Source organism: Echinops telfairi, unplaced genomic scaffold, assembly GCF_000313985.2.
Source record: "Echinops telfairi isolate 266 unplaced genomic scaffold, ASM31398v2 ScPeMD7_7458;HRSCAF=8496, whole genome shotgun sequence".
Taxonomy (NCBI): Eukaryota; Metazoa; Chordata; class Mammalia; order Afrosoricida; family Tenrecidae; genus Echinops; species Echinops telfairi.
In genome coordinates, this window is record NW_022111358.1 from 5223585 (window position 1) to 5243853 (window position 20269).

A 20269-nucleotide genomic window follows, 5' to 3' on the forward strand; every position below is an offset into this window, starting at 1 on the left:
GAGTCAGATTGACAGGCTCTCCCGCCAGACGGGAATGCGGTGAGTAGCCCAGTGCAAACGGTTCTGCGCTCCAGGGACCGGGGTCCTGCAATAGGTGTTCAGTGTGAAGGAATGAATGAGTGGATGGACAGCGTAAGGTCTCTGGCCCACGGTGGGGCTTTGGCCGTGTCTGGCTGCAGAGTGGGGTGGGGTGGGCCCCTGGGAGAAGGCCTCAGGCCGCACTGTCTGCCCTCTGCTGTGACCACTAGCATTTCAAGGGTTCTCTTGCAATGTTGTGAACACACTGGACTATTTCTACCCCCGGCCCTTTGCGCACCTCGACCTTGATCCCTTTCCCTGCCCTCTGTCGATGACGCTGCCTGTTGAAGTCTCCCCCAGACCTCCAGGCCCGACTCCACGGCCACTGCTCCAGGCTCCCCCTCGCTCAGTTACAAGCTGTTCCTCCTCTGAGTTCCTGCACCTCCATACTAGACGCTTCTGGCGTCAGACCAGGCTGAAAAACACCTCGACTCAAACCAAATCGACTGCCCTCGAGCTGAGTCTGACTCGTGGCAATCCTGTAGCACAGAGTAGAACTACTCCGTGGGGTGTCTGAGGCTCTAAATCTCACGGGAGCCAAGAGCCTCATCTTTCTCCTGTGGAGTGGCTGGCGAGTTTGAACCTCAGGCCTTGCCATGAGCAGCCAGATGCCTAGCCCATGACACCACAAGGGGTCCCATTTGAGGACTGTATACCTTTTCTGTAACTTCCCACAGTCCCCACAAGAACACACAGGTGGTTCCAACTGAAGCAGTCATTCGAGGACTGATAGCTGGAGGGACGTGACGGTGGATGACCCAGGAGATGTGCTACGGGGTGGAAGGATGGCCGGAAACAGGAAACACAGAGAAGTGGGAAGGAAGCGATTACACCGTGAGGATTGCATTCGACATCGTGAAACAACATATCTGGGAATCGAATGGAAACTGAATTTGCGCTGTAAACTTCCGCTCAGATGACAAGAAAATGCTTGACAAACGAAAAGAAAGACGGGTGCCATGGGGGACCACTCTGCCTCCCTAGCGAGCATCAAGCAGAGACCCTCCACACGCCCTGGGCCTAGCTTGGGCCTGGTTCTTGCTGGGGTCTTAGGCAAATGACTTTACCATTTTGGGTCTCAGTTTCCACGTCTGTGAAATGGCAGCAGTTGTGAGGAACAGCTGAACTGATATTCTGAGTGCTTTCTACACCACCTGGCACATAATGGGTGGCAGATATTATGCCTACAGATGAAGGTATGAGCCTAAACTGAAGCGCCCTCCCACCCCAATGCTTGGAGGCCAGGGGTTTGAAGCTAAGCTTGGGGCTCACTGCAGAGAACAGGCCTTTAGCAGGAAGTTAGGGCAGGGTCTTCTCTGAGCTCATTCATTCTTTCAGTAAGTTGTTTTTGTTTTGAGCATCTTCTTTGTGCCAGGCTTCTTTGTGCCAGGAATATGTGAGGTTTCACATATTCCCTGCTTTCATGGAGAAGGAAATCAACACACACTTCCGACAGTGAGAGCCCTCTAAATAAAGAGGGACTGGAGGTGGTTGAGGAGCCCTGGGGGCATCGTGGGTTACACATTGGGCTGCTAACCTCAAGGTCAGCAGTTCAAAACCACCAGCCGCTCGGTGGGAGAAAGATGAGGCATTCTACTCCTTTAAAGATCGGACCGACCGAAGAAGACGGAAAAAGAAGGACGTTGAAAGTACCCAGGACGGCTAACAGGACAAACCGACCCGCCTCGGAAGAAGTAAGGCCAGAGTGCTTCTTCCAGGCAAGAACGGCAAGACTGCGTCTTACATGCTTTGGAAATGTAGTGGGGAGAGACCAGTCCCTGGAGGAGGACCGCATACTTGGTAAAGTAGAGGGGCGGTGCTAAAGAGGAAAGCCCTCGAGGAGATGGGTGGACACAGTGGCTGTGACAACGAGGTCGGGCCTGGGAACCATGGAGAGGACAGCGCAGGACCGGGCAGTGTTTCATCCTGGTCCTGCTGTGTGTAGGCTCACTGTAGGTTGTAACCAACTTCACAGCACCTGACAACCACAACCACAACACAGACTTACAGTCCCGGGCACCCCGGGGGCAGTTCTACCCGGCAGGCTCTCGGCGAGTTGGAAGTCACTCGATGGCAGTGAGATGCCTTTTGTGTTTGATTTTGAGATGCTCGGAGAGGGCTTTCTGGAGAAGGTGGATGGAAGTGGATCCCTAATGAAGGAGCAGGAAGCACCGAGGAAAAGGACATTCCAGGAGGTGGGTGAGCAATTTGCGGAGCAGAAAGAGCCGATGGAGCTAGAAAAGAGAGAACACAAGGGGTGGAAGGGCCCTGGGAAGAGCAAGCACTAACCGAGAAGTTAATGGTTTGAGCCCACCCCGGGGCCCACAGAAGGAAGCCCACAAACCGCCGACCGAGGACGGAGCAGTTCTGCTCCGTAGCTAGAGTACGATGGATAGGCAATGGACGCGGTTTGGGTTTTGATAAGAGATGGCGTCTCAGAGGCAACAGATGACGTCTGGAAGGTTGGTCGGGGCAGAACCTCGGGGACTCATGGCCACTCTGAAATGTTTGGGTTTAATTCCAAGTTTCATGGGAAACCAATGTGGGACCCAAAGCAGTGGAGTGACAGGATCTCACTTCTGTTGGGAAAGGTCACTCTGGCAGCTGGGAGTAGAATGGGGAGGGGGGAGGAAGGGAGGTAGAGAGAGCTTGGGGGCTTGGACCAGGGCAAAGCAGCGGCGATGATTCCATTCCAAATATCTCGTCTGCAAAGAGCACCTGACGATGCACGCGGGAATGGATGAAAGGCAATGAACCTGAGTTTGGGGCTAATGCCACTACGTAGATGGTTGAATCGTTTCTCGAGGCGTAAGCCAGAGCCAGGCAGAGCCAATTAGAGGGGCTTTCAACTTCTAGCCAAAGGCTGGTTGGATGATCGGCTTCCGCACCAGCGCCACCGTGGCAGCGGTTCTGTTCTGCGCCCACGGCAGCGCGTGACGTCCGAATCCACTTGGCAGCATCCAACAGCAGTGGTGGGAGCCCGACACGGAAGCAGGGACAGCGGCAGACCAAGAGAAGGTGTCCTCAAAGCCAAAGGGAGACAGGATTGCAAAGAGGGGCTGACTGGCTGTTGTGCCTCACGGGGCTGGGAGGTTGAAACAGGTGACGCTGGCTCCTGGGGGTCAGTAGCGTGAAGGACGATGGCGAAGCGAACTGTCTGGGACCTCCTGGGGAGGGCAGGGAAGGTGGGCATGCAGTGCAGACAATGAGGCCTGCTGCCGCCGCCGCCGCCAGGTGAGCGAGAACAGGGGCTGAGGCACCCTGGGATCGACGTGGGGCCACAGGGGCCTTTTGAAGAAGAGTACGGAGTTATTCCAACATGTCTGTGTACTGAGGAGGGGGGCCTTGGTGGCGGAGAAGCAGGCAGGGACGATTCAGGAGACAGAGGCTCGTTTAGAGGAGCAAAGTCCTTGAGTGCGGCTGGGATCCAGGGCCCCAGGGGAGGGCTTGGCCTCCAAAGACAGGACGATAGGACACAGGACGATTCTAAGTCAGGACAGGGGAGGCATTGTCTCCGGGCCAAGGCCAGCGGCACAAGCCAAGGCCTGGCTTCTTGCATGGCTGCCGTCTCAGCTTCTCCTATGTGACATTGGGCTTGGTCCTTGCTGGAGAATAATCACACACAGCTCCTGCCTGCCTTCCCGCATGTGGCCCAGCGCACCTGAAAACCCAGGTGGTGGCCCCTCAGCAAGGAGAAGCCCCCTGGTTGGGGCCTGAGACGAGGGTCAACTCAGGGGCCAGCCAGGCCTGATCACACGATCACACTCATCAGGAGTTTGGGGTCCCAGGACTATACCACCATCACTCCAGCCCCTCACCCCATTGGGCCATTCTGAGCAGCCAAGCCTTCCCCTGCCCCCCTGTGCCCCAGGGAAGAAAATGAGCCCTAGGGCAGTCAAGGGGGTGTGGATGGTGCCAGGGCTTGGATTGAGGCTTCAGGACACAGGTGAGTGGTGAGAGAATGGCACGCACTTAACCTTACGAGCCAGACCACATCTCCCGCCCCGCCTCTTCCTACCTGGGGGGAATTCCCGGAGCTTCAAGGCGCTTCACCTGGTTGGAGCCTTCCCAAAGCGCAGTGTTTGTTTGAGAACCACACTTTCCTGGTCTCTTTTTCACTTATGGAGGCTCCCTACCTTGTACCCACACGACCGACCGACGGGAACCAGGATCTGCTCCCCTCACCCCACACCCCTGCCCCTGATCTTGGGTAAGGGCCGTACACTCACTTTCCCCACCCGACAGTCAGAACCTGCTGCCCTGGGTGAGGAAAGGGTTAGGAAGTGCTCAGGGCAGAGCCTGCAGGGGTGGCTCCAGTGAATGGGGGCCTCTCCGGGGTGATGGCTCCTGGTGCTGGGGACGGGTGGGTGGCACGGATGGCTCAGCTCCTCCCACACCAGGGCACCGACTCAGGGGTGCCCGCTGGCAGAAGTGCACTGCCCCACTTCCCACCCATCCTCTTCGGCACACTTAGCCCTTACAATCAGAAGCAAGTGTCCTCCTTTTCTGTTGACATTATTCAAGGCACAGATGGCCAGGGGCACTTCTTCCTCCTCCTCCCCCGTATCCCTCTGGGGTCTCTCCACAGGTCCCACAGCCAATTCCAGAGTCCAGCTCCTCGGCTCACTGAGGCAGCTCAGCGCCTAAGGGCCCTTCCTGTGACTCCTTTGACCAAACTGACTTCCTGCTTCCCCAGGCAAGTAGCTTTCTAGTGCACCCAGGCAGCTCACATTGGCCAAGTAAACACCCCCCCATCCCCCCCCCCCTTGACTTCCAAGACCCGTTGCCTTCAGCAGGACCAGGTGGCTCCAAAGCAGGAGGGGTGAGGTTATGCCAAACCCTGGCCCAAGTCATGCCAAACCCTTCCCCAGCCCTGCTGGCGCTTCTGGGCACCAGAACCCCGAGTCCTTACCTTGGCGGGGACAAGGATGGGTAGAGGCAGCAGGACAATGGGCAGGAAGAGCACAATCAGGTAGGAGCGATAGGCCCACAGGCCCTGCCAGCAGGTGGCCATGGTGTGGACCGAGGCCGGCTGAAGGTGGGAGCGTTGAGGGAGCCAGGGAGTAGACTGAGTCTGTAGGTGGCCTGGGGCAGGTGGGGAGGCTTATATAAAACCAGTTGAGTGTTAACCATTGACCCACACTGGCAATCAGAGTGTTTTTGGAGTCCAGGAGGTGAGACTCAGGAGGAGGAGCCTGTGGGAGGTGTAAAGATCAGAAAAGCTTTGCAAAGAAAGGGAGGGGGAAAGAACAAGGAATATAAGCTCCAAGCTCTTTCAAGAAGCTAAGCCCAGACTTAACTCCTTCTGTTCTTGGCAGCTGCTAGTGGCTGGAGAAGTTGGAGTGGAAAGGGCGCCCCTGGAAGCCCCCCAAGGCAAGCCCCATAGACAAGACCCCAAGCCCCTCTTCCTCAATCAGGCTCTCCTCTCTCCTTTCACTTCTCAAAGGTAGGTTCAGAGCTGAGCAATTTATAGACGGCGAGGCCCTGGGTGGGGTGTCCCCTCCTACAGAGGGAGGCCCTGCCTTCTAGGATCCAGTCTGAGATTGAGGACAGACACGGTCTGGAGCAATCGAGCCCTTCCTCCTCCTCCTCTTCCTCCAAGGATCCAGGAAACTGTCCAACGTACTAACCCCACCGCTGTTGAGTGGATTCTGACTCACACAGGACAGAGGAGCAGATGCAAATCGACCCCGCAGCAAACTGCCTCCGGCTCCTCCCAGCGGAGCAGCTGATGGGTTCAAACCACTCACCTGCCAGGTAGCAGCCCAGCTCAAGGCACTGCGACCCCAGGGCCCCTTTCAGACTCACAAGGCCATGGGGAGAAAGAGGAGACTGCTCCCATATGGATCTCCCGCCCAGGAGAACCCAAGGGGTAGTTCTACTCGGTCCTCACTGGGTGGCTGAGTCAGAAGCCGCTCCATGCCGTGGATTTCCTTCTCGGAGTCCCGGCTGATCTGACCCACAGTTTGGCGCCGAGTCTCTGAGCGGCCACTCGGGGGCCTTGCGAGGGCGGTTTCGGGGGTGTGGGCGGTACCAGGTAACGCCTTCAGAGGAGGTGACACCAAAATGATTCGATCCCAATCTTTGGGCAGCGTTTCCAAAGAAATGAACGATTTTAAAAATACAACTATCCCTGCAGTTCGCCAAAACAATGAACACATTCTTCCCAAGTCCAGTTAACCTATAGCCAAGTACCGACAAGACCCAATCTCTGTGCTCATTCATTGTTGACCCTTTTTTCCCGTGAGCTGTTGTAATTACTCAAGTAGAATGATGCTTTGCGTCATCTGGTTTTGTCTGCCAGCACCAGAACCAGGGCTGTTAGTGCTCTCGTGTCTGCCAGTGTTTTCACAGTCACCGATTTGGTCAGCTTTTCTGGTGTTTTGGCTGCGGGACGGTGGGTCGGTTTTGAGGCTGACAGGGTCATTAGAGGGTGTTGCTGTGCCACTGGCAGTGACACACCTAGCATTTCCAATGCCAGCAGGCTCGGCCGGGGGCACAGGCTTCAGCAGCGCTTCCAGACTAAACACTGAGTTGGAAGCAGGAACAGGCTGACCGTTCCTGAGGGATTAGCCACGGAAAACCTTATAAGTTAAAAGAAAAGAAGGAGAATGTTTTTAAAAGGCGTCTGCTCAGTTTACTAATGTTATAAATCAATGTAGAACGATTTTATAAAAACAACTTTGGGGTTGGTTTTCCTGTCTCTAGAAAGCGTACATTTAAGTTGTTGACAGCTATAGCTCTTCCATATTACTCTATGATTCAAAGAGATCATAAGCATTCCAAAGGATTCTCTATGGCCTGGGCTAGGAGGAAGGGGTGACCCAAGGGAGGGGGAGGGGTGACACCTTGAGTCAGGAGCACTGGACACACCAGCCCACAAAAAACCACTGTAGCCACTTCCTCATTCTGCAGTAATACCTTCCTAGTGCGCGGCTCAAATGAAGCACCTGTGGTGTGCTGAGCACCACCGGCTGGTCGATGTACAATAAAGGATTGTTCCCTTCAGGCTCTTAATTCTACTCCTACTTCTGCCCCATGCCATGGAAGATGAGGAAATATATGAGCTCATCTTTTGGAAACACACTCCGTCTCCACTTATCCATCCGTCTATGGGGCTGTGTGCCTGTCTGTTCAGCCGACCTTTCTTTTCTGTCGATCCACCACCCCACCAAACAATTATGTATTCATCACTGTGCTCAGGACTAGAAATACAGAGATGTGTTATATAATAAGCTGCTACTGCTGCTGGCCATAGCTAATATTTGTTCAGTGTTTAATACAAACTTGGTAGTGAATGATTTCGTTTACTCCGTCCTACCGCACTCGGGGGAGATGGATAGCTCTCTTGTTTTAAAGGCATGAGGTTTTCTTTATGGATTGATTGAGAGGGACAGCTTTGATGTGGACCCAGTGGTTGCCACCCTAGGCCCAAACATAATAACATTTGTGAGACTGGCACAGGAGCGGGTGGTGTTTCTTTCGGTTGTCTGTAGGGTTGCTATCAGTTGCAACTGACTGGACAGCCCCTAACAGCAACAAGGTCATGGTCTTGTAATGCCCATCACAAAGCTAAAACCAAGCTCGCTGCCATCAAGTCAATGCTGACTCACAGTGACCCCTTACGGGTGTCCGAGACAGTAATTGTTGATGGGAGTAGAAAGCCAAGTCGTTCTCCCTCGGAGCTGCTGGTGGTTTCAAACTGCCGACCATGTGGATTGCAGCTCAACTCATAACCACTACACCACCAGGGCTCCTAGCTAATTGAATTGGTGGCTCGCTGAGGGGACTGGACAGTTTACTAATAAAGCAAATAAAGTGTGTAAGACCCTCTGGGAGTAGTCTCATACAAATAAGGTGTATGGGACCCTAATGAGGAGGTTGGTCAGTTTTACCATCCACTAGACTTAAAAGAGCCAAGCCCAGAGCATGGGGTTGGAAGGAACTTGGCTACCACCACAAACGAGATGGAAGCTGAGCTCATCCTTTTGAATCAAAGCCCCTACACTGGGAACCTCTTAGACCCAGAAGACAGCGGAGATGCTGAGCGACAATGGCAGGGAAATGATGGCAACAGAATCCAAATGGCAGGAGCTGGTGTGGTGGACTTCCCAGCCCATGGAGTGAGCGCTGAGCACCGTTGGGTAGGGTGCCTCTAAGCACTCACTGGGGGATCTAAAGAGTTTTGTAATCTAACTCTAAGCAGAGCAGGGCAGAGGCTGGGCTGACCCAAGAGGCTAGAGGGACCGAGGGCCAGAGAAGGGATTTGCCTGCCGGTATGACTGAGAAGAGGCTGTCCTGATTGAAACACTATCCCCTGAATCATTTCTGATCTTGAATTTGACCTGTTATTTCCCTAATGAATCCCATGATGGCGAGTATTGTCCGTGAGTTCTCTATGGCTATTGCAATGAATTGCTGAACCCAGCAGAGAAGTCGCGAATATCGTGGGAGGAGAGCTGTCTGATCTTTGCATCGTAGGCATCAACCTGGGGCTGGCTGATAATGATGGCGATCCCCTTTCTCCAATTCTTACGAGGCTGAGGTCAGACATGCCTCCACCCTCCAACATTTCTATCAATTCTGACTCGCTCACAGAATTCACTACTTTTCAGTTGGGTTCAATCATCCATTGCAAGGACCACACAGAAGCCGCAGACAATTCTGATGATTATAGGGTTTCTTAAGGAAGTCAAAAGGTTACAAATTCTCAGACTACAATGATTTGGTCAAGATAGCGTCTTCAGAGCCATGCCTGCAGGCAGGCTTCTCTCTGGTCTCTGGTCTCTGGTCTCTCCACCACACGGTCTCTGGTCTCTCCACCACATGGTCTCTGTCACACTCAAGCCAGGAGATGCCTAAAGCGTATGCCTCTCCACCATGAGCCTCAGCCTAAAGGTATTCATTCAACTCTAGCTTTATGACTTAACAAACATTGCTCCTCCAATTAAGTGCCGGAAGGCACTCAACTCCACAGGCCAGCTTCCTGCCAGAAGGCACGCAGCCTATTTGCTCTCGAAGATGGATATTGACTGCTTCTCTTACAGACCCAAATGGATGATGGGAATGAATATTGGTGATTATAGATTACATCACACTACCTTCAGCTAATAATAGATTGAAAATGGAGTACTAGGGCCTTAGGTCTCACCCAGAATCTAACCAGTTGATACATTTTCATTTGAAGACATGCACATCTACCCGGAACTGCTGAGGAAAAAAAAACAACCCTGCATTGTTGGGAGCCGGCCCTAGCAGACATTCTCAAGGTCCTTCAGTGACCGGCCCTAGTGGAAAATTACTGGCAGGTGGTTATGCCTTAAAAGATATCTTAGTCACCAAAGCTTCCTTGTTCTATGAAAATGTCTGAGACAGTTTGCAGTCTGTGTTACCCTTCGTCTCCCCCCCGAAGTGTTCTTTGACCATTGTGCATCTGTAACTGCTCTGCAGCTACGTGACCTTGGTTGGTTATCCTCCCCTCTCTTCACCCATTGGCTGAAATACTAAGCACTCATTGGACTACAGACATACCATATTGAGAATAGGATGGATAGCCGATTGGTTAACATTCTTATGCTTCATTATAATAATGCATGTTGGATTGGATACTGTGCAGCACACCTTATTAGAATATGCACCTCCCAGTTCCTCTTTATATTCCCCTAACTTTGCCCAAATAAACGAGCTTGATCAGCATTTGTCTTGCTCCACGTCTCCGTGTCTTTCTTTCCATCCAGGTTCGTCTTTCCCCCCAGGGTCCTGCTCGTGCGTCCCGCTGGCCGGGACGCATCACTGCATCTGAAGTAAAGACTTGCAAAAAAAGGGTGGGGACAATACTTGTTGTTTAGTATTTCGAGCATTGGTTTGTCTTTGGATGCACCGATGCAGGGAGAGAAAAAAAAGTCAGTGCCCACCAGAAGAAGCCCACAGTACAAAAAGAGTTAAAGGGAGCAGGCGAGTGGGAAGCCTGGTCACTCGGTCATGGTGGTCATCTGGTTCACTTGATGAAGGAAGTTGGGGAGGTGCAGCAGTGATGAGACAGGTTGCATTGGAACCTGTTTTGTTGGCACCCTGTGACCTAGCTGATTGGGGCTAGATGAGAGAGAGAGAGAGAAGCTAGAGACGTGCTGACCAGAGATGGACGACACCATGAGCTGGCAGACATTGCTGCAATTTGATGACTTGTTCTGGACTGGACTTTGTGGATGCATTTCAAAGTTCTGATTGCAATGAAAGATCCTTCAGATCAACACACACACACGTCTTTCCTCCGAGTATTGGCAATCTAGTAATTGGCTCTTTAAAATTGGGGCAGGGGCACAAAGGCATGAAGTAGCTGGCTTTCACTGCTGGACTGTAGTATAATGGCTGAACTGAAAGTCTCGGAACATTTTGCATTGCAGATACCTCATGAGGCTCCAAGCAAGGACATAATCATCTCTCAGTTAAATTGGATCAGACACCAAAAAAGGTGAGACCAAGATGACTTTTGGAGAACCTGACCAGATCACATGGATGGGACGAGACAATCGCCAAGGAGATTGCAGTTTGTGAATAACGCAGATCTGGCACCTGGAGCCCTGTAGGGGTGGGGCCACACAAATAAGATGTAGGGAATCCTAATGAGGGAATTGTTCAGTCTTGTCATCCCCCTAAGCTTGAAAGAGAACCCATCCTCAAGCACAGGGTGAGAGGTGTGGGGCCCTGACTACCACCAAGGAGAGACAAGAGTAGGGTGCATCTTTTAGACCGAGGGTCCTAGCACTGAGAGCCTTCTAGGCCCAGGAGACAGGAGACGGTAACAAGGGAGACAGTGAAAGATGATGAGAAGTAGTGGTAGAGAAAGGACAAATAGCAGAGGCAGCAGAACCAGGGTAATGACAGGACATGGCTTGGTGAGCATCCCAGCCCCAGGGCAAGAGAACAGAGTGCCTCGAACCAAGGCTTACTGGTGGAAGAGGGTGCCTCTGGGCACCTACTGACAGAACTAAAGAGCTTGATGCTCACGGGCTTTGTTACACTTGCCAAAACAGAGCAGGGCAGAGGCTGGTCTTGCCCAAGAGGCTTGAGGGGCTGAGGGCCAGAGAGCAGCCTGCTTGTGGGCATGTCAGAAAAGAGAATGTATTCATTGAAGAACTGTATCCTGAAGCATTTCTGATCCTGAATGGTCACCTGTTGTTACATCCCTGATAAACCCCATGGTCATGAGTACGGCCTGTGCGCTCTGGGTGGTCGTTGCAATGAACTTTCAAACCCAGCCGAAGAGTAGAGAGTGCTGTGCAAGGGGTGGCTGGTGTCAGACTTACTACAAAGCTTGCAAACAGGAGGCATGCCTGACGGCTGCTTCATGGGAACCAGCCTTGGGAAGTGAGGGGAGGGTAGAGGCACCCTTCCAGTCATTTTTGCACACACCAGAGTTAGGTGTTCCTATTTAATTTTACGGATAGGAAGCTAAGGTCCATAGATACAGCTCTAACCACATGGCGTAGTGAGGTTCAAGCCAGTGTGAGTGCCCCAGGTGAAAGGAGACCGCTAAAAGCATCACAGGAGGATTTTGGGAGAAGGTGACCTCTGAACCAAAGCTTGCAAGGTGAGTCTAATTGGCTAGGAAGAAGAGTCACAACCGAGGAAGAAGTGCACTCGGGCCTGGAGGGGGTGTGTGTGTCGCAGGATGTGGGGGAGGCCTAGGGGAGTGGGTTGGAAGTGAAAGCTAGTCATCAGTTTGGCCAGAGCTTCTGTCTCTTGGTACGCTCCCCTCTCCTCAATCACACAGTAGGTGCACAACCCACAGTTTTGATGGTGGTCAGCGTGTGACATGTATGATGTCAAGGGAGTCTTTTCGGCGTTGTACCCAGCCGGGGCAAAGGGAGTAGAGTTTAGAGAACAAAAAGTTCTGTAATTGTTGGACTGTGGTTTGGGGGTGAAGTCAGACTGGGAGCTGATAACCACATTTCTAGGGGGACAACAGCACGGCCTGGGCTGTTATGCCAGCGAGGCAAACCTGGAGCCAGTGAGGTCTCTGTGGGGAGACACCTCACACCCTCTGCAACAGAGGCTGGAGATGTCATGGATCTAGTTCTCAGGGCTCTGGGCCAGCCCAGGCTGGGTGCAAAGCCGCAGTAAAATAGGACAGACTGGCCCCCCCTCCCCCATTTGGGCCCATCCAGTCCCACACAACCAACCTGCCACTTGCTTAGGGCCAGCTGAGGGAGAGTCTGGAAGCAGACTCAGAGGACAATGCCCTAGTTCTGTCTCTCAGTGAAGGCCTCTCCTGGGGCCCGAGGCTCTAGGAGATCGAGACTGAGCCTCCCTCGGAGGAAGGACATTCTCCATGTGTATGATCTTCTCCATCCCAGTTCCCTAACTTTCCTTATCAATCCTGGGATACAAGCTCGGAGCAGTGAAGCTACTTGCCCCGGGCCCTATCGCTTGTGAGCACCTGAGAGAGAACCCAGGTTCGTGTGTGAGACTACCTTCCATGGAACTGGGCCAAAACTTAGCTTCCTAATTAGATAGCTATTTTTCTTGAGGCTCTCTGTCTCTCTACACTCCTTCAAAGTCATCGACTTAGGACTTTTGTCAAACCAGGCCACTATCATCTGCCAAAACCTGGCCAAGGACCATCTTGGAAGAGACCAACAATTGCTCCTCTGTAAGTTCAGGTGGACGTGGAAGGAAACTACAAGTCCAAATACAACTGTCAGCATATCCCACCTGCATTGATGTACCATTATGAACCATCTCAAGGGCAGATTCGATACATTAAATGCTAATGACTGAAGACCAGACAAATTGTGGGACTCCATCAAGAACATCATACGTGGAGAGCGCGACGATCCTTAAAAGGGGAAAAAAGACCGAAGCGGGTGTCAAAGGAGACTCTAAATCTTGCTCTTGGACATAGAACAGCTAGAGAGAAGGGAAGAAATGATAAAGAAAACTGTACAGAAATCTCCAAAAGGCAGCTAGAATAGACAAAGTAAAGCATTACGATAAAGTCTGTAAAGACCTGGAATTAGAAAGCCAAAAAGGAAACAAAACCAGGTTCTGTATATTTTATTTATTTTTAATCATTTTACTAGGGGGGTTCTGTATACTTTAAACTGAAAGAACTGGTGGGGAAATTCAAGCATTATGAGAAAAATGGGGGGGAAAGTTCAATCCCCAAATTGCAATAGCAAAGTGTGGATAGCTTTGGAAAACATGGGAATTGCAGAACACCTCATTGTGCTTCGAGGGAACAAGAGACTTCTCAAATGGCATAAGAAAATAGGGTGCGGTTTAAAATCAGGAAAGATGTGCACCCGGGTTGTATCTTTTCCCAGAGTTATTCCCTCAGTAGGCGGAACAAATTACCCGGGGAGCTGGATTAGCTGAAGAAGAACGTGGTATCCGGATCGGAGGAAGGCTTATTAATAACCGGCGGTGTGTTGGTGACATAACCTTGCTGGCTGAAAACGAGGCGGGCTTGAAGCTCTTGCTAACGAAGATCCGTGACTGCAGTCTCCAGTGTGGGTTACAGCTCAATGTCAAGAAAACCGAGATTCTCACAATCGGACCAAAATATAGCAGCATGATAAAGAGAGAAAAGACTGAAGTTATCTTTCGCTTCGATCTGCAATCAATCCTCATGGAAGCAGCAGTCAAGAAATCAAATCAAGTATGGCTCGGGGCAAGTCTGCCGCACAAGACCTCTTTACAGTGTTCAAGAGCAAGGGTGTCACTTTCGGGACGAAGGTGTTCCTGACCTTGGCGTGATAGTCTTAATCGCCTCATATGCATGCAGAAGTTCAACACCAGTAAGGAAACCCAAAGAAGATGCATTTTGGTGCTGAAGAATATTGGAAGCACCGCAGACTGCCAGAAAAACACACCTGTCGTGGAAGCAGGACAACCAGAATGCTCCTTCGACGCAAAGGCTGGTGAGACTGCACCTCCTATGCTTTGGCCATGTTGTCAGGGGAGACCAGTCCCGGGAAAAAGACTCCGTGATCGGCAAAACAAAACAGAAGAAGACTGGGAAAGCGGCGGAAGATGGACACAGTGGTTTCAACAATGGGCTCAAACATAACCCTTGTGAGGCTGGCACAGGACTAGGCCATGTTGCCTTCTGTGGTGCAGAGGCTTTCTATGAGCCAGAACTGACTGGATGGCCTCTAGCAACCTGGGTAAAATACTGAATGCTGCCAGAAGCATTCAAAGAAGGTGGACAGAATACACGTAATCACTGTACCCAAAAGGACTGGTGCATATTCAACCAGTTCAAGAGGTAGCGCATGGTTTTGAACCAATGGTACTGAAGGAAGAAGTCCAAGTTACACTGGAGGCATTGGCAGAAAAACAAGTTCCTAGGAATTGACGGCATGCCAGTTAAAGTGTGTCAGCCCTCTGATGTGGCGCTTCTCTATGCCAAGAAATTCGAAAGACAGCTACCCGGCAAACCAATGGAAAGAGACCCATGTCTGTGCCCATTGCCAAGTAAGGCGACCCAACAGAATGTGGAGATTATTGAACGATGTCATTAATATTACACACAACTAAAATTCTACTGAAGAAGAAAATCTAAACGGGCGCAGCAGTCCAGGCAGCTGCCAGAAATGCAGGTTGGATTCAGAAGAGGATGTGGGATTAGGAATATCATTGCGAATGTCAGATGCAGCTTGACTGAGAGCAGAGACCGTCAGAAGGGTGTTTACTGGTGTTTTATTGCCTGTGGAAAGGCATGTGACTGTGTGGGCCACAATAGACTACGGAGCCTTGAGAAGAATAGGATTCCATAGCTTTACCTGTGGACAGACCCTGGTGTGGCCATTTGAACAGGTGAAGGAGATTCTGCATGGTTTGAATTCAAGAAAGGTTTACATCGGGGTTCTAATCTTTTACTACGCTGAGTCAATGTTTGTGCTAAGCGATAGTCTAAGATATTGAGTATATATAAAAAAAACACGTTAGGGTTGGATGAAGGCCCATTGTCAACGTGACCCAACCTTGTGCACTGACAGCAGAAAGGACTCGGAGTGCTTCCCGGTGAAGATAAAAACAGCAGCCTTCACTGTGGGTTGGAACGCAAGGTAAAGAAAATCAAACTCCTCACAACTGGACCAAGAGACAAGATCGTAAGGAACGGAAAGCAACTGAAGTTGTCAAGGATTGCATTTTTAAAATTAATTTTTAAAAATCATTTTATTGGGGACTCGAACAACACTTATCACAATCCATGCATGGATCCATGTGTCAAGCACATTTGTACATTTGCTGCCATCATCCTTCTCAAAACATTTGCTTTCTACTTGAGCCCTTGGTATCAACGCCTCATTTTTCTCTCCCTGCCTCACCCATCCTGCCTCCCTCACAAATCCTTGATAATTAAATTTTTTTTCATGTCTTACACTGTCCAATGTCTCCCTTCACCCACTTTTCTGTTGTCCGTCCCCCAGAGAGGAGGTTATACGTAGATCATTGTGATCAGTTCCCCCCTTCTCCCCCCACCTTCCCCTTCCCCTCCTGGTATCTCTACTCTCATTATTGGTCCTGAGGGGTTTATCTGTCCTGGATTCCCTGTGTTCCCAGCTCTGATCTGTACCAGTGTACATGCTCTGGTTTAGCCGGATTTGTAAGGTACAATTGGGATCATGATAGTGGGGGGCGGGGGTAGGGGGGGGAGCATTTAGGAACTAGAGGAAAGTTGTATGTTTCATTATTGCTACACTGCACCCTGACTGGCTCATCTCCTCCCCATGACCCTTCCGTAAGGGGATGTCCAGTTGCCTACAGATGGGCTTTGGGTCTCCACTCTGCATTCCCCCTCATTCACAATATGATTTTTTGTTCTGGGTCTTTGATGCATGATACTTGATCCTATCCAAGGATGGCATTTTATTTGGACCCACAACCAACTAATGGAAGCAGCAACCAAGAAATCAAAGGACATATTGCACTCAGCAAATCTGCTGCACAACACTGTCATTTAAGGACTCGGGGACACCCGGCCAAGCTCACTGCCACTGAGTCAGTTCCAACTCCCAGTGACCCTGAGAACGGAGTAGAACGGCCCCATTGGGTTTCTGAGATTTCAAATCTTTACAGGAGCAGAAAAAGCCTCACCTTTCTCCCATGGAGCACTGGATGGGGTAGAACTGCTGATCTTGTGCTTAGCAGCCCAACACATAGCCCACTATGCCACCAAGGCCCCTTGACCTTGACCATGACCTTGGTCCTGGTTTCTTCAGAGGTGTGTGGCAGCTGAACAATGGATAAGGAAGACCAGAGAATTGATGCATTTGAACTATGGTGTTGGCGAAGAAAACAGAAAATACTGACAAAAGAACAAATCAATCAATCTGGGAGGAAGTGCAGGCAGAGTGCTCCTAGAAGCCAGCATGACAAGACTTCATGGCATGTACTTTGGACAAGTTATCAGGAGAGACCAGTTCCTGCAATAGGACACCAGGTTTAGTAAAGAAGAAGATCAGTAAAGAAAGGGAGGAATACCTTCAACTAGAATCACCAGAAGGATTGAAATTTTGGCTGCAATCAACATTGGGCTCGAATATAATAATCGTGAGACTGGCATAGGAATGGGCGGTGCTTCATTCTGTTGGACACACAGTCTCTGCGTGTGGGAGCGGGCTCGCCTGCCCTTAACAATGGACTATGAACAACGTGTCCGTGCTGCAGTTGTCTTCCTTCAGTTTCTGCTGTACCCTTAACTGTGGAAGATCTCTGTACTATCTCTGGGCGGCGTCAGGAAGAACATCCACTTGCACTTTGACCATTGATCCTCCTGCAGAGGTTCATCGGAGTGCATCTGAGAAAGTCCTCGGGGAGAGGAGGTAGCCCTCACTTGTGCTTGGAGCATGGGGCTGATAAGCTGGAGATAGGGGCAGGGTTGGGGCTGGGACACAAGGGTGGTTCTTAGGAAGCTCAGGGCTAGGCACATGAGCCAGTGGCCCTGGGGGGATTTAAAGCTGATCCGGGTGGGCTTGGGGTCCACCTGGACCCCAAATAAATGAAAGGGTCATGGGAAGATGGGGTTGACAGGACTTACCAGGCAGCACTAGGAATGGTGTGCAAAGCCTGAGACTGTCTAGCGGAGAGAAAACGGGGTGGGGGTGTCTTAAAATCCTTGATGGAAGAACGGAGCCTGGAACCACAGGATAGCAGGACGGGAGAGGCCCACGGGAGCTGTGCAGCTGTGTATTTGCTTCCTGCAGTTGCTACGACAGAGCATTATGAATCCGATGGTGGATAAAACAGAGATGTACTTTCTCGTTGTTCTGGAGGTCACACATCTGAATTCAGGGTGTTGACAGGGCCTTGTTGTCACTGAAGGCTTTGTTGGAAGACTGTCTCGTGGGGCTTCCGGTAGCGCAGGCATGCCTCAGCTTGCAGCGGCAGCACAACGGTGTCCTCCAGGGCGGTCTTCTTCACCTTTGATGAGGAGCCTTCATATTGGACTGGGACCCGCCACTTGACTCCAGGATGACCTCACGTTAACTTGTCCACCTTACCGGACGAAATCATGGAATTTAAAATGTTATTTGAATTAATCGTTTTATTGGGAGCGCTTACAGATATCATAACATTCCATAGTTCAATCACATCACACAGTATTATACAATTGCTACCACAATCCATTTCAAAACATTTTCTTTCTTCTTGAACTCCTTGATATCAGTTCCCCTTTATCCCCTCCCTCACCCACCATAACCCTCAGGAACCCCCCTTTTTTTTCTTCCTAAAATAGTTTTGGGTGGTTTTTTTTTTTTGCCATATCTTACACGATCCAATATATCCATTCACATGCAATTCTGTTGTTCAATCCCATTAAGTGGGATTATTCAGTCTTCAATACATCAGCTCCTTATTTCCCCCTGCCCCCCTCTCTTCCCACACCCTCAGGGAACCATTACTCCTGTTATTGTTTCTGAAGAGCTATTTATCTTGGTTTTCATGTACCCAACAATCTTAAATATACAAATGGACATATGAAATCTTACGTGATTAATGAGGTAAAACAAATAAATACCATAATAGTAAGGGGAGGAGATATAAAGAACTAGAGGATGGCTATGTGGTTCATCAGTGCTATACCACACCCTGGATTTTTCATCACTTCTGTGTGGCCCTTCTGAGAGGGACTGTCTAATTATCTTACCGATGGGTTTGGGGTCTCCACTACATCAATGCCCCTTCGCATCAATCTGGTTGTTTGCTTTTGAACTTCTGATAGCTCTTCCTATCAACACCTGATGATCATCACACACTGGTGTTCTTCCATGTGGGCTTTGTTGCTTCTCTGCTAGATGGCCACTTGTTTAACTATAAGCCTTTAAGACCCCAGATGCTATATCTTTTAATAGCCAGGCACCATCAGTTTCTTCACCACATTTGCTTATGCTCCCATTTGTCTTCAGTGATACTATCAGGAAGGTATCATACAATGCTGCATTATTAGAACAAACTGTTGTTGAACTGAGGTGAGGTTTAAGTAGAGGCCCAAAGTCCATCTGCTTCCCTGTTGCATTTGCTCATATATACATGTATAGACAAACATATTTACTTACATATTTATATATACATATATTTTTTCCTTCTTTCCTCTTTTTTTCCCTTTACCCCACTACTCTGTTTACCCATCATTCACCTCTCAGTAATTCCTCTCAAATATAATTCAATTGATCAAACAAAACCAGGAAAGCTATATCCTCCTCACCATCAATTTTAGAACTTGTACTATTCCCCCATACCCATCATTGTTGGTCCCCATCATTGTTGGTCTCCCCCTCCTCTCCCCCGCCCTCCCATGGCCCCCAGGAACCGTTGGACCAGTCACTGTCTCCATAAGGTTGCCTATCCTGCTTGTCTTGTACAGATAACAACAAAAAGAATAAATAAGTAAACATACAGATAGTCACAAGGGACTGACACTGAGCAGGCGAATATCTGTTAACTAGAGAGAAGGACATGTTAGAAACCCATCAGTCCAGTCCCTCTTTCTTTCAGGGTCACCTATCCCGAGCCCCGCTTACCTGACAACACATACCCACTTTTAGTCTTCAGCATTCGTGTTAGAGAGGCAAGCATCCTAAAAGAGGTGGAACAGTCTAGTGCCCCCCAATGTAAAGGTCTGTTACACCTTTAGATTTCCAGTGTGGCCCCCTTGTGAGTAACCCCCAACCCAAAGTCAGCAGTCTACAATCAGGGTTCCCCGGGACCTGGTGGCTTTGCTCCCGTCACTGATCGGCTACACTCCCCTCTTGGTTTGGCCCCCTGTGGGCAAGTCAGACCGGCCACTCTCCCCAACTGTATCTTCAGGCTGTCCTCTGCAGCGCTGTCCTCTAGGGAGACAACATCACGTCTTGAGCCGAGGCCGGCCCTGCAGTCCTCTCTGGGAACGAGCTGCTCTGAGCAGAAACGTTGCCCTCCAGGACTGGCATGCCAGAGGAGGTCTCCTCTCGCTCTCCCTTTTCTGTGGAGACATAAGCAATACCCTCTCCTGGGCGAGTTAGTGCCCTGCCACATACCACCCCCTACCTCCATTGCCGTCGTTGTTCTTCCCCCACCCCTTAAAGGTATATGAGATGGGGGGTGGGGCAGGGAAAACGATGCCTTTCAAAATAGGTGCTAGCTGCATCTGTTTTTGATGACATCTGAATCATTTGGTTCGGTCTGCTCATGCCAGAATGTCTTTTCCTCAGCCCAGAAATTGTGTGTGTGTGCCTTTTCCCTTACACCCGTTCTGCTGTTCGAACTCACCTCAGTGGACTCATAAATCATGGTCCTTTTAACCACCTGGTAGGCAGGTGAAGCTGGACAGAGGAAAAGGAAGACGGAAGCAGAATGTGTGCTTTGGGATTATGCTGTTGGTGAAAAATATTAAATATACCACAGAGTGCCAAAGGAGCCAAGAAAGCTGTCGTGGAAGAAGAGCCAGAACACTCCTTAAAAACAGGAATGGTGAGAAAGTTAGGGTTGCTCATGCCAACCTGGCCGATAAACACATGTGGGGTTAATTGAAGGGCGGAGAGATAAATGGCTTGGTGAGCCTCAACCTTTCTAGTTCTCCGGTCTCTTGCTCTCTGATGGTCGGGCCAGGGTGCAGCTGCCTTAGCCAGTTCCCTGCTTCAGCTGGCAAGGTTCACATCCTGCAAGACATCCCCGAGGAGAATCCCCATGGACCTACCCCGAT

At 50.4% G+C, this 20269-nt stretch overlaps 1 protein-coding gene across 1 annotated transcript in view; it reads right to left on the bottom strand.

Moving 5' to 3' along the window:
- SLC13A2 (solute carrier family 13 member 2) overlaps positions 1–5126 on the bottom strand; it is a 28877-nt gene extending 23751 nt beyond the window's left edge. Inside the window, exon 1 of the mRNA XM_004707330.2 lies at positions 4991–5126. Within this exon, the coding sequence (XP_004707387.1) occupies positions 4991–5092 (102 nt within the window). The 5' untranslated portion in view covers positions 5093–5126. The remainder of the gene's footprint in view (positions 1–4990) is intronic.
- Between the last annotated feature and the right edge of the window lie 15143 nt (positions 5127–20269).